Genomic DNA, 11861 nt, shown 5'->3' on the forward strand with positions numbered 1-11861 from the left:
CCGCAGATGAAGACATCACACCTTTCCCATCAGCTACTGGGTTCTTTTTAGATCTCTGAAAGAGTAGGGGCAAATGCTGCTTAGATTATTTTCCCATCCTTTTTGTGTGGACATTGTGCCCACTATTTTCACTTTCTGGGAGATTTGCCAGTTTTTCAAGGACTGGGTAGTGAACAAAATAAATATTTGTAGGTAGTTTTAAAAGGGGAACAAGTATGTTGGATGTAACTCTGTCCATCGGAAGAAAAGCGTTTTAATTCCCTTTCAGGTGTTTCAAAGTAATTAACTTGAGAGAATCAGAAGGCTGAGTTACTGGGTCACTTTTCAGATTTGTGATCAAGAGGGGCCTGTGTGTTACAAGGGAGATTTAGGGGGGCTGTGTTTGTGTGTGTGGTATATAGTGTATCTGTGTGGTGTGTGGGTGTGTGCAGTGTGCTACGTGTGGAGTATGTGGGGTGTGAGGATATGTGTAGTGTGTGGTATGTGGTGTGTGTGTGTTTGGTGTTTATACATGTCTATGGTAAGTAGGTGTGTTTGTGATGTGTGTGTGAATAGTGGTTGTGGGTGGGTGTTTATGGTATGTGTGTGTTGTGTGTGAATGATGTGTGTATGGGTGTGGACGCACGCGCGCTCACAGGCGCCAGGGGAGGAAAGGAGTCACAGAGAGTGAAGGTGATTGAGTATAAACTTTAGAAGTCCAGGTGAGGAGATGATTGAAGGTGACCCTTTGGAAATTACCGTATCTCTCTGAATGCTAATCCATCCCCTACCAAGTTAGCGGCAACCTGTTTGTTTTACCACACTTAGCAGATACTTTTTCGTTGACAAACTTTTTAGATTTCTTAGATTGGGGCAGTTTGCTGCTTATTACTCAGAGGATGGGGGCGGGGGCTCATTGGACCCGGGGCTCCTGGGGTGGGAGAGCTGGAGTCTGGCTGGCCACAGGTCCCTGCCCCTCCCCTGGGTGGTGTCTGCTTCACTCGAGCCGGGGGAGACCAGCAGGCCACGTCCCAGGTCACCAGGGCCGTCACCTGTTGAGCGCGGAGGCGGAGACAGCGGTCCCGGGACTCGGCCCCCAGCCTGGGGTCGCGGGGGGGTGGCGGGCACGCTGGGACCCGGGCGGGGGCGGTGGGGCACCGGAACGCGCTCTTCCCGGGCACCGGAGACTTTGCACCGCAGCGGCGCCCGGCTGGGGTGGGGTTTCTGCGGCCCCTCCGCCCCACCCCCGGGCCCCCTTCCAAGCTTTCTGCAAGGTCTCCACACTGAGAGCCGAACTCTCCGGAACGAGGAGCCCGGGCGGCCGGCGGGGACAATGGAAGGAAACCCAGGCCAGAAACGCGAGCCGAGCCTGCCTTCTCCGGCCGACAGCAGGCAGATGCACGGTAAGCACCCGTCATTCAAAGATGGAGTTACCCGGTTCCCCGCACGCGCGCCCTGCGCCGCTTTGTGGCTCTGGACACCGGCGGCTGGCACCGGGAACGCGCTACTCTCGGCGTGTGTGTGCGTGTGTTCGGAGGGGGGTGGTGGTGTATTTTCAAACTGACCCAGAGCTGTGATTTCTTGCACTTTATGAGTTTCCTAAGTAGCAAAGGAGGAGGTGCACGGAGGGTGTGCGGGGCTCAGCGCACTGACGTGTGGATCGCCCTGCGCTTTCCGATGCTTCCAGAGGCGCAGAAAGGCAGTTTTTGCGCGGCCACCTCCGGGACGCAAAGGATCGGTTCTTTGGTCGGAGGTTTCTGTGAGGCCGCTGCGTGCGGGATGCAAAGTTCTGTAGCGTTTTAGCGTAAAGTTGGAGTTTAAGTGTGCTTTTATTGTGCAGATCGGAGCGCCCGGGGAGTGATTACACATTCGGATGATAGATAGGACTATTTGAAACTTAAAAGTTGGGAGTTGTTAGATAATTTTTGCTATAGTTTCCCCAGGCAGTTTCCTTTTTTCGTTGTGTTTACAATAGACTTGTCTTTTCCGTAGGGAATTTCCAGAAGCTTATATTGTTCCAAAGAAATCTGGTTGCCAGGAGGGTGGGTGGTGAGACTGCTCTGCTCTCCTGAGGCTGAAATGCCTGCGCGCATCACGCGGTGTAGGCAGGCGGGGCACCGACCACACACTCTTGAGCACCCCCCCCCATCCAGGTTCGCACAGGGGCCACTTAGTAACTAAAAGATGTGCGGGAGGTGGAGGATTGTGCAGGGCAGCGCGTGGGAGTGGGGATTATGCACAAGGGAAAAGGTGTGTGTGTTCTAAAATGAAAAAGGGAAACAGCACATGACTCATCCACACTGGGAATGCAAAACCAAGCCAGGCAGGAGAAAACACAATTAGGAAAGAGAAATCCCCCGGCGAAGCGCCTGAAGCCTGCCTCCTAAATACCGTGGAATCCCTCAGTCTGAGGGCATCTAGTTAGTCTGCGCTTCAAAGCATTTGAGCTCAGCTGGAAGGCCCTAGGGTTGTTGGGGTCCAGCCCCCTCTTTTGATAGGATGGGGTCATACTGCAGGAATTCAACCTTGTGGCCTGTCCTGAAAGAAATGACCCAGATTTTAGAGGGGGCAGTTAGAATGGGATCGGTTTAAGAAAGAACTTTGAAACAACCAGAGTAATTCACTGATGTTTCCAAGGCTGGGATGGTCAGATGGTTCGGTTCATTTATTCATAGCTCAATGAATATTGAGCTTCTGTTACATAGTAGTTACTGTTTCAGCTGCCGGGGATCCAGTGGTGAAAAAGGCAGACTGAAAAATACTTGCCTTCATGGGACTGACATTCTAAGGGCTAAATTGGGGTGAGGTGGGGTAGACACCAACAATGAATAAATAAGGGAAATGCATAGATTGTTAGATGGCCGGGATGCCAGATGTGGTAAATAAAAGCAGCATAGTTAACCTTTGATTTCATAAGTATGTCCTAAGTATCCTGTGGGCTATACTTACACCAAAAAACATTCAAGTGTTCTTGAACTTCAAATTTTACTGGATGTAGGATCTGGAGAAATGGCTCAGCAGTTAAGAACACGGGCTGTTCTTGCAGAAGACTTGGGTTGGAATCCCAACACCCACATGGCAGCTAACAACTGTTGGTAACTCCAGTTGATCCGACAGCCTCTTCTGTCCTCCCCAGGCATTGCACAACATGGATGCACTTACCTACATGCAGGCAATACATGCATACAAAAATAATAAAAATACTAAGAAAATTTTTTACTGGCTATCCTGTATTTTAGCTACTAACTCTATTAGCTAGAAATAAGACTGTAAGGAAAAGCAAGGCAGGAAAAAGGGAATTTGGGATAGGATGGGGGGGTAAAACTATAAGGACTATAAGGGAAAGTCTCACTGAGGTGTTATTTGAGCAGAAATGAGAACAAATACAGTGCATAGTGTGAGAGGGAACAGCAAGGATCTAGTGTGTTTGAAGAACTGCTAGAACACGGGGAAACTACGGAAGGAGAGAGGTTGAGAGGTGATCCCTGGCCAGTTTATGTGGGGTTTGTGCAACTCTGGGAAGGGCTTCGCTTTTAATTCAAGGGAGATGAGGAGCCACTGGCAGGTCAGACTTGTCTTTTATTTAATTAAATTGTTTTTAATTAATTAGCTTTGATACCTGGGATGGAACCCAGTCTGGAGCATGTTAGGCAAGAACCCTACTGCTGAGCTGTCTTTCCAGCCCCAACTCTTTTGTCTTTTAAAAGGTAGTTGGTGAGGTGGGGGTTGTATGAAGTGTAACACAAGTGGGTTGGGGGAAGGGCAGGGAGGCCTTTTAAGGAAGCTTCTGAAGTGAACCTAGAAACAGGGCTAGATGGTGATTAGCAGAGGGCGATAAGAAGAAGGCAGATTCTAGATGTATACTGAGTGGAAAGCCAAAGGAATTTGCTAAGATCAGATATAGTATTTAAGAGGAAAAGACAGGTCAGAGACAACTTCAAACTAGTTGACCCAGGTGGCTGGAAGAATTGAGTTGCCTTTACCTAAATGGGAAAGCATTTAGGAGAAATGAATGAGAAGGAGTTGCTGGGTAGGGGTGGGAAACAGAACATCTGTAAGGCTAAGAGAGGATTGAGAAATTTATCTGGGATCCAAATGGAGATGTTACTTGATGATTTGGATATTGGTAACTGGAGACTGGGCTGTACCCTGAGACTGAGCCTGTGTGCAGAAGGACGAGTCACAGGGATGCATCCAGGGTACCCCAGCGTCTACAGGTTAAGGACGTTAGGATAAGGAACTGGAAAGATAGTAAAAGGTGGGTAAGGATCCCAGTTTTAAAGATTCAGTTTTTGGTGCCTCAGATGCTGCTGTGAAAGGGTATGGCTTCATTTCCAGCCCTTCTGCTTAGTATAAGGAAGGAAGGAGCTGACAGCACCCATAACCGCATGGGCATTATCTGCCACTGAGCTGTTCTTTATCTGATTCACCCAGTTACATCTTGGCGGGGGTGGTCCTCTGCCAGTGACATGTCTCATTCACCTGTGCATTCCCAGCTCCTGATGGAGTACCAGGTGCACAGGACACTCAACAATTTCTCAGACAAAAGGCTAATTATACTACCCCAGGGACTTTGATGTATCAATCTACTATAGGTAAGAATCTCTCGGGAGATCATGTAACCTTATTGTCCAGACACAAACACCTTTGAGAGCAAATGAGAACACTCTAATTTCACTGGGGAACAATTGTAACCAAGAACTGTTTAGGCAAGATGGGCATATGGTTGCCTCAAGAATCTGCAACAGTTCATGGCTTCAGGACTTGCCTAAGCTTTTTCTACTCATGATGCCTTTTTATGAGGCAGGGTCTTACCCTATGTAGCCCTGGCTAGCCTGGAACTCACTGTAGACCAGGCCGACTTTGAATTCACAGAGCTCTGCCTGCCTCTGCTTCCCAAGAGCTACGACTAAAGCTTTGTGCCACCACAATTGGCTCAAGAGCAATCTTTAAAATCAAACATCTTACACAATAAATACGTTCAAAGATACATGCTGATTTGATAATGCCATGCTGAAGACTGATAATAGGAAACTGTTAAAGGTCTTGTTTTCCATAATTAAACCGTTATGTTTCTAGAAGACAGGAAAACTTTGCATGTACATTAAAACGACTGCAATTCAGAATGTATTTCAGGCAGCTTTTGATGATAAGTTGTACACGTTGTGTGTTCAGGACCAGACTGCAGTGAAGTTTCAGGGTGCAGTATGGGCAAGGCTTGCCACAAGCATCTCAGATTTGTTACATGTTTGATTCTTTAAAAAAGTGTATTTATGTGTATGTGTGAATGCCTGCTTGTATGAGCACCATGTGTATGCAGTACCTGTTGAGGTTGGAAAGGGGGCATTGTATACCCCTGGAACTGAGTTACAGGTGATTATGAGCCGCCTGATGAATCCAATCCGGGTCCTCTGCAGGAGCAGCAAGTGTTCTTAACTGCTGAGCCATCTCTCCAGCCCACTTATTTTGTTTTTGAGATAGGACCTCATATAGCCCAAGCTGGCCTTAAATTTACTCCGTAGCTGAAAAGGAGCTCAAATTCCTGATTTTCCTGCTCCTACCTCCCAAGAGCTGGGATTACAGGTGTGGACCACCATGCCTGGTTTTACACATTTGATTTTTTTTTTTTTTTTTTTTTTTTTTTTTTTTTTTTTTTTTTTTTTTAACCTGTAGCTCCAGCTGGCCTGGAACTCACTATGCAGACCAGACTAGCCTCGATCCTACACAGATCTGTGTACTTCTGCCTCCAGATTGTTGGGACTAAAGGTGTGTGCCACCACACCCAGCTTACACATTTGATTTTGAATTAAATTCTGTTTGCTGTAAGTTTAGAAGCTTTTCACTGTTGTTAAATTTTTCCCAGCTCCCACATTCAGTTATGTGACCCCATAAAGTGCACCTCATAAAGCTTCTTACCCCACAGTATGAGAAGCTCTGAGTATTTGGTAGAGCAGGCATCCAATAATTATTGGTGAAGAGCTGGGCACGGTAGTGCATGCCTTTAACCCCAGCGCTTGGGAGACAGAAGCAGCCAGAACTGTGTGAATTCTTCCTGGCCAGCCTGGTCTACATAGAGAGACCCTGTCTTGGAGAAGAAAAAAATCATGGAATTTGTTTTACATTTGGTTGGTTTTTTGAGACAGGGTCTCCTGCAGCTCAGGCTGGCCTTGAACTCATTATGTAACTGAGACTGAACTTGTACTTCTGATCTTCCTGCCTCCTGTCAAGTGCTGATACTCCAGGTATGCATCCTTATGCCTGGCTGTTGGTGTCATGTTGCCTTTGGAGGCCATGGGACAGTGTGGCACTGGGGACAGGCTATTATTGGGATATCTCTAGGTAGCCCACAACAGCCCTGCGGTGTCTTGTCAGCTCCAAGTCTGATCCTTAAAATCTTGAAAGTTCTATGCTGGAGGTGCACCCACCTGCTTGTCCCCCTTGCCCTGTGACTGGCAGTCTCCCCTGGAGTCCCAGCCTTGAGAATGACTGATAAGCGTGTCTGTGTCTGCTCTGAAAAAGTCCAGGCAGTTTCTGTCCTCATAACCTGCTTCACTCTTCAAAGCACTACCTGACATTCAGATTGTGTATCACCTGTTTGTTGTATGACTCCCTAGTCATCCTGTGGACTCCCCCATGCAGGGAGAGATGGAGAGACGGAGTCCATCCTGATCACCACCCCATCACTTAATCCCTTTCAGTGTGTGGAGCAGGCATTCCATCAATACTTGTGTGAGTGAATAGTTTACTCAGTCAGTTAACTTGAATCAATATGACACAAGCTTACTTTCTGGAATAAGGAGAGAGCTGTTCCGTTTTTTTCTGTACTCTGTACGAGGAATCATTTTTTATCATCGACATCATTTTTTTTTAAATCATCACTATTTTGAGTGTGTACGATGGGGGTGTACAAGGGCCATTGTGTGTGTGTGGCGGTCACAGGACAACTTTGTGGAGTTGGTTCTCTCCTTCTACCTTTCTGTGGGTTCTGGGAATTTACCCCAAGGTCATCAGGCTTGCACAGCAAATGCTTTACCCATTGAGCCATCTCACTGGCCCACTGACTTCAGTTTTTAAGGTTCCTTAGAAGAACACAATGAGCTGGGTTCATCTATAATTTCTGTGCCCGCTTGTATATGGTAATGATCTTTATAATATTTATAGAACTGGAAAACCGAGGGCAATTGTAAGCTGTGTCTGACAGAACACGGGCATTACTCACTCACTGTTCTTGGAATTGAGGTCAATTTCCTGCTCACACGTAGTGGAATGTGGTGCTTTGGGTGGCCCACCCAGGGTCCTTCTGTCCCCTCAGCACACAGTCAATCCCTCAGAGGTTTCTGCTGATCATTTGCATTCAGCTAGCCAAGCGGTAAAAGAGAGAAAGTTTGCAGGATTATTTAGGAATTGCAGGACAGGGCTGAAAGGGTCCCACTTTAGTTCTGACCACATTATACCAAATGGAATAGTACGAGGCCCCGGTTAGATGGAGGGTATGGGTAAGTGCAGCCAGCCTTTGTGAGCAGCTGGAGCACTTGTGGACCCAATAAGCCATCCTACACCCAGAAAGGCCGCACACCAGGCAGCAGCTCCCTGAAGGCAGGGGCTTCTCTACAACTTTAGAAAGCTCACTCCCTCTTGCCTGTTGAGGTGGCACACTGCCTGTAATCTCAGCAATTGGGAGGCTGAGGCAAGAAGACAGCAAGTTTGAGTCCAGCCTAGGCTGCATAGACACCATCTTAAATAAAACTCCGTCTTCTGTGTGTGCATATGTGGTCTGTGTGTGTGTGTGTGTGTGTGTGTGTGTGTACATGTACATATATAGGAACATGTGTGGTTGTTTGAGACAGGATCTCATACTCACACTATGGCCCCAGTGGACCTTGAATTCACTGTGTAACCCCAAGCTAATATTGACAATCCTCCTTGCCTCGACCTCCTGAGTGCTGAGATTACAGGTGTGAGCCAGTAGTCTCAGTAACCCTGATTAAGGCATAAACTCTCAGAGAAGGACCAGGATAGTGGTAGAGTGCATGCTTGGCATGCTTGTGCCAGCCCCTGGGTTTCCTTTCCAGTACAAAATAAAATAGATATTCCAGAAAGATGCCAGCACCCTTGCTGGCCCCCTGCTGGTGTAGTGCCCTTATGATGTAACGCCCCAAAGCCCTTGCTAGGTCATGTGACCCAGTCAGAGTAACCCGAGCTTAGTGAAGACAGTTGCCTGCAGTTGCCTATCTGCCTGGCTTGCTGTATGGGCGCCTTCTTTGGATGCTCAGCTTTTTATAACCCTTTGTCAATTGGGTATCTGCAGTCCCCTGGCCCTCTCTCTACTTTTGATGTCCAGGATGTGGGCCCATCCCAGCTGGAGCTCCCTTGGCCCCAGAGGAGCAGGCCCTCCTCACCAGCAGGTCCTTTTCCCCCACTGCATCTGCTTCAGGGAATGTTTAAGGGCTGATTTTTCATTGGAAGCTCATGTTTGCTCTCTGCCCTGCTGGAAGTGGGCTCCTGGAAGCAGCTCTGGGACCTGCGGAGGTTGGGAGGGGCAGGAAGAGGAAATAGGGCTGCCTTTCAGAGTTGCCCAGGCCTTGTCTTCAGGCTACAACTTCTCTACTTTGTTAGTCAAGGATTCCCAGAATAGCAAACAGCTGGACACACCCAGATTTACATGTCAGCACCAAAGCTCTTTCCAAACAAGAAATCGAATTGTGTTTCTGTTTTGGAAGCTGGGAGGCACCACACTTGAGCTTTTCTTTACTTACTTGAATAACGAAGACTTGGCCCACTTGAGCCTGACCCCATGGCTTTGGAATTATGGCGAAATGTCCTTGACCTGTTCCTTCATTTGTTTATCTGTGCCCTTGCTTAGGGTTTGTGCTCTGAAACAAGGTCACATTCACCCCCCATGGCTGGAATAGCCCAGTTGTCATTTCCCCTTCAGGTGTGGAATTGGCAGCTTCCTAGAGCCTCAGGGACGAAGTGGCTCAGGGGACTGAGAAGAGTGTCAAGTGGCCTTGTGTGACGGATTGGGTTGTTCAGGTGCTGGGGAAAGTGGAGGGGGCGTCTGGTGGTGGAGCAGAGGCAGATGGGGCTGATGGTACAATGAGCAGTGAGACGCTGAAATGGAGGGTGAGCTGTCTGCCAGGTGGCCTGCTAGAGCTTTCTGCCTTGTTACCACTGCTGCTGTTTTCCTCGCTTCCTTCCGTATCATATTCAACCTTGCTAAGCAACTGGAGACATTCTTAAAAAACCCACAAGAATGTGAAAAAATGGAAAAGCAGTGTAAAGCTGAGGTGACTTCTCATGAAAGGTATCAGAAAAGAATGGAGTTTAGAGGGTTCAGTAACACAAAAGTGAATGTCGCCCCAAGATTGATAATGACCTCCAGGATGCTTTTTTACCAACTGATTTCAAAGAAGAATGTGGGTGACCCTTTCGTCTCCAAAGTCTAACTGCTCTCTATCTGGCTTGACTGCTCTAATGATTCTTGGGTGGAGCAGAATGGTTCCCAGGAGTCTGTTAGCCCAGCATCACTGACTTTCTGCTGTCTGGACTGGATATGAGTGAATGTTTATCCATATGGCTGCATGTGGATGTGTGTGTTTTATGACCATGTAAAGAAATAACCTTTACAGAGATTCAGACTTGTTCATTAATCTAGCTGTCCTGTATAATTAAATACATTATTTCGATTATGTAATCTTAAAAATCCACAGGGTTTAATCCCAGCAGAGGCAGGCAGATCTCTGTGAGATTGAGGCCAGCTTAAAAAAAAAGGGGAGAGAAAAAAAAAAAAAAAACCAAACCAAAAATCTACAAGTTTGTATCATGTAGACAGCAATTTTGGCTAATACAAAGTACACGTACAATGTATATTCAAAAGACAGAGTCGGGGGCTGGAGACATGGCTCAGGGGTTAAAAGTACTGGCTGCTCTGCTGAGGACCTGGGTTTGGTTCCCAGCACCCAATGGCGCCTGACATCTCTCCTTAACTCCAGTTCCAGAGGGTCTGACACCCCCTTCTGACCTCCACAGGCATTGCATGACATGGGCACACTTACAGACGTGCAGGCAATACACTCATACACATAAAATAAAAATAAATAAAATATTTTTAAGAGAGAGCGAACTGTTTTGTTGGCACATGTATTTGTCAGTCTGACCCATGACCTTTCTGCACTTAGTTTATTGTTGTGGTGCTGTGGCTCCAACCCAGAGCCTTGCAAGTGCTAGGCAAGAGCTTGACCGCTGAGCTGCTTCCTCAGCCCTGGATTTTGCTTTATGTAATAGATTCTGCTATTCGTGTGCTATTAGGGAAGAGATGCTAAAAAGGGAAACTATGATGTAAGTTTGGGTATTAGAGAGTTATCTAAGTAAATGAAATTACTACTAACCCCTCCATGTCTTTTTAACCGAAACAGCTGTCTTCTCCCCTACCCGTGTTGTTAGAGCTAGTGAGCAGTAGGACTAACAAAATTGGCTATGCTTTCCTCCCTTCCTTCATCTGTGTGGGACCGGGAGGCAATAATGATCAATGTAACCAGAAGTGGGGAGTAAACAAGATGAGTATTCCCAGGATGCACATGAAGCTTTGGAACGCTAGAGCAAGAAAATTAGCCAGAGATTAAGATATTTTAAGATATTTCCTGTGCCTGGCCGAAGGGAATCTGCTCTTACAGCTGTGTATAGATGTCCCCCAGCATGAAGGAAACTGTGTTGACACCCTTGCATTTAGGGAGGTGGTTTACCCCCAAACGCTGAACACCTGTCTCATTAAAAACTGTATTCTTCTTCTCCTTCTCCTCCCCCTCCTTCCTTTCTCTTTCTTTTTCTTTCGTGGTGTCACATGTATGAGTGTGCAGGTCCACAGGCATATGTGTGCAGGTAGGTACACATAGAGGCCACAGATCAATTGTTCCCTCCTCTCCCTCCTTCTCCTCCTCCCCCCTCCTCCTCCTCCCCCTCCTCCTCCTCCTCCTCATTATTTTTTTTTTATTCATTTTTTTTATTGTGTATGCACATCTGTGAGCACATGTGTGGAGGTCAAAGGACAGCTTTGTAGAGCTGGTGCTTTCCTTCCACCTTTATAATAACATGGGTTCCTGAGACTGAACTCAGATTGCTAGGCTTGCATGGCAAGCCCCCTTTATCCACTGAGCCATATTGCAGGCTTCCTGTCTCTTTATATGGCTGATGTGAAGGTTTGGGTCTGTTTATTTGAGCAGCAATTGAACAGAGCTCATCAATGTTGAATCTATATTACAGCATTTAACTTTAAAGATAAATTACTACCAGGCGTGTAGCACACACCTTTAATCCCAGCACTTGGGAGGCAGAGGCACGTGGATCTCTGTGAGTTCAAGGCCAGCCTGGTCTACATAGTGAGTACATAGTGAGGCCAGCTGGAACTACAGGAAAACCCTGTCTCAAAAATCCAAAAAAAAAAGGGAAAAACTTATTAATAAAAATTAGTGGTTAAAAATAAATAAATAAAAATTAGAATATGTTGTATTTATCCATCATCAATTAGTTGCATTCTAAGCACATTCCCATGTCATGTATGTATACTTACAAAACTTGAGAAAACTGACTAAATATTGCTAGTGACAAAAAAAATTAAAAGTTAAAACTTAAAAAGTAATCCCAGCACTCAGCCAGGCAGAGGCAGGCAAACCTCTGTGAGTTCAAGGCCAGCCTGGTCTATATAGCGAGTTCTAGGTCAGCTGGGGCTACAGAGAGACCCTGTCTCAAAAAACAAGAAGAAGAAGAAGATAAATTACTGACAGCTGCTATTGGAAAATTATTATTATTTAAACATTAGGATAGAGTTAAATGATTAAGAAGTAGAAAGCATTGGAAATTTTAATGTTAGGCCAATCATCATTTTA

At 46.5% G+C, this 11861-nt stretch overlaps 1 protein-coding gene across 11 annotated transcripts in view; it reads left to right on the forward strand.

The window, feature by feature from the left end:
• Kiaa1217 (KIAA1217 ortholog) overlaps positions 1-11861 on the forward strand; it is a 529925-nt gene that overhangs the window by 204602 nt on the left and 313462 nt on the right. For 2 of the 11 annotated variants that reach the window (XM_029562900.1, XM_029562902.1), the window contains exon 1: positions 1240-1382. The exons of 2 other annotated variants lie outside the window; for them this stretch is intronic. In XM_029562900.1, coding sequence (XP_029418760.1) covers positions 1313-1382 — 70 coding nt within the window. In that variant the 5' untranslated portion in view covers positions 1240-1312. Of the gene's footprint in view, positions 1-1239; positions 1383-11861 lie in introns of those variants that run through there. 7 more of the 11 variants (XM_008831725.2, XM_029562901.1, XM_029562907.1 and 4 more) reach the window with 5 other exon arrangements.

This window comes from Nannospalax galili, unplaced genomic scaffold, assembly GCF_000622305.1.
Source record: "Nannospalax galili isolate Female #2095 unplaced genomic scaffold, S.galili_v1.0 scaffold14, whole genome shotgun sequence".
In the NCBI taxonomy this organism is placed as follows: domain Eukaryota; kingdom Metazoa; phylum Chordata; class Mammalia; order Rodentia; family Spalacidae; genus Nannospalax; species Nannospalax galili.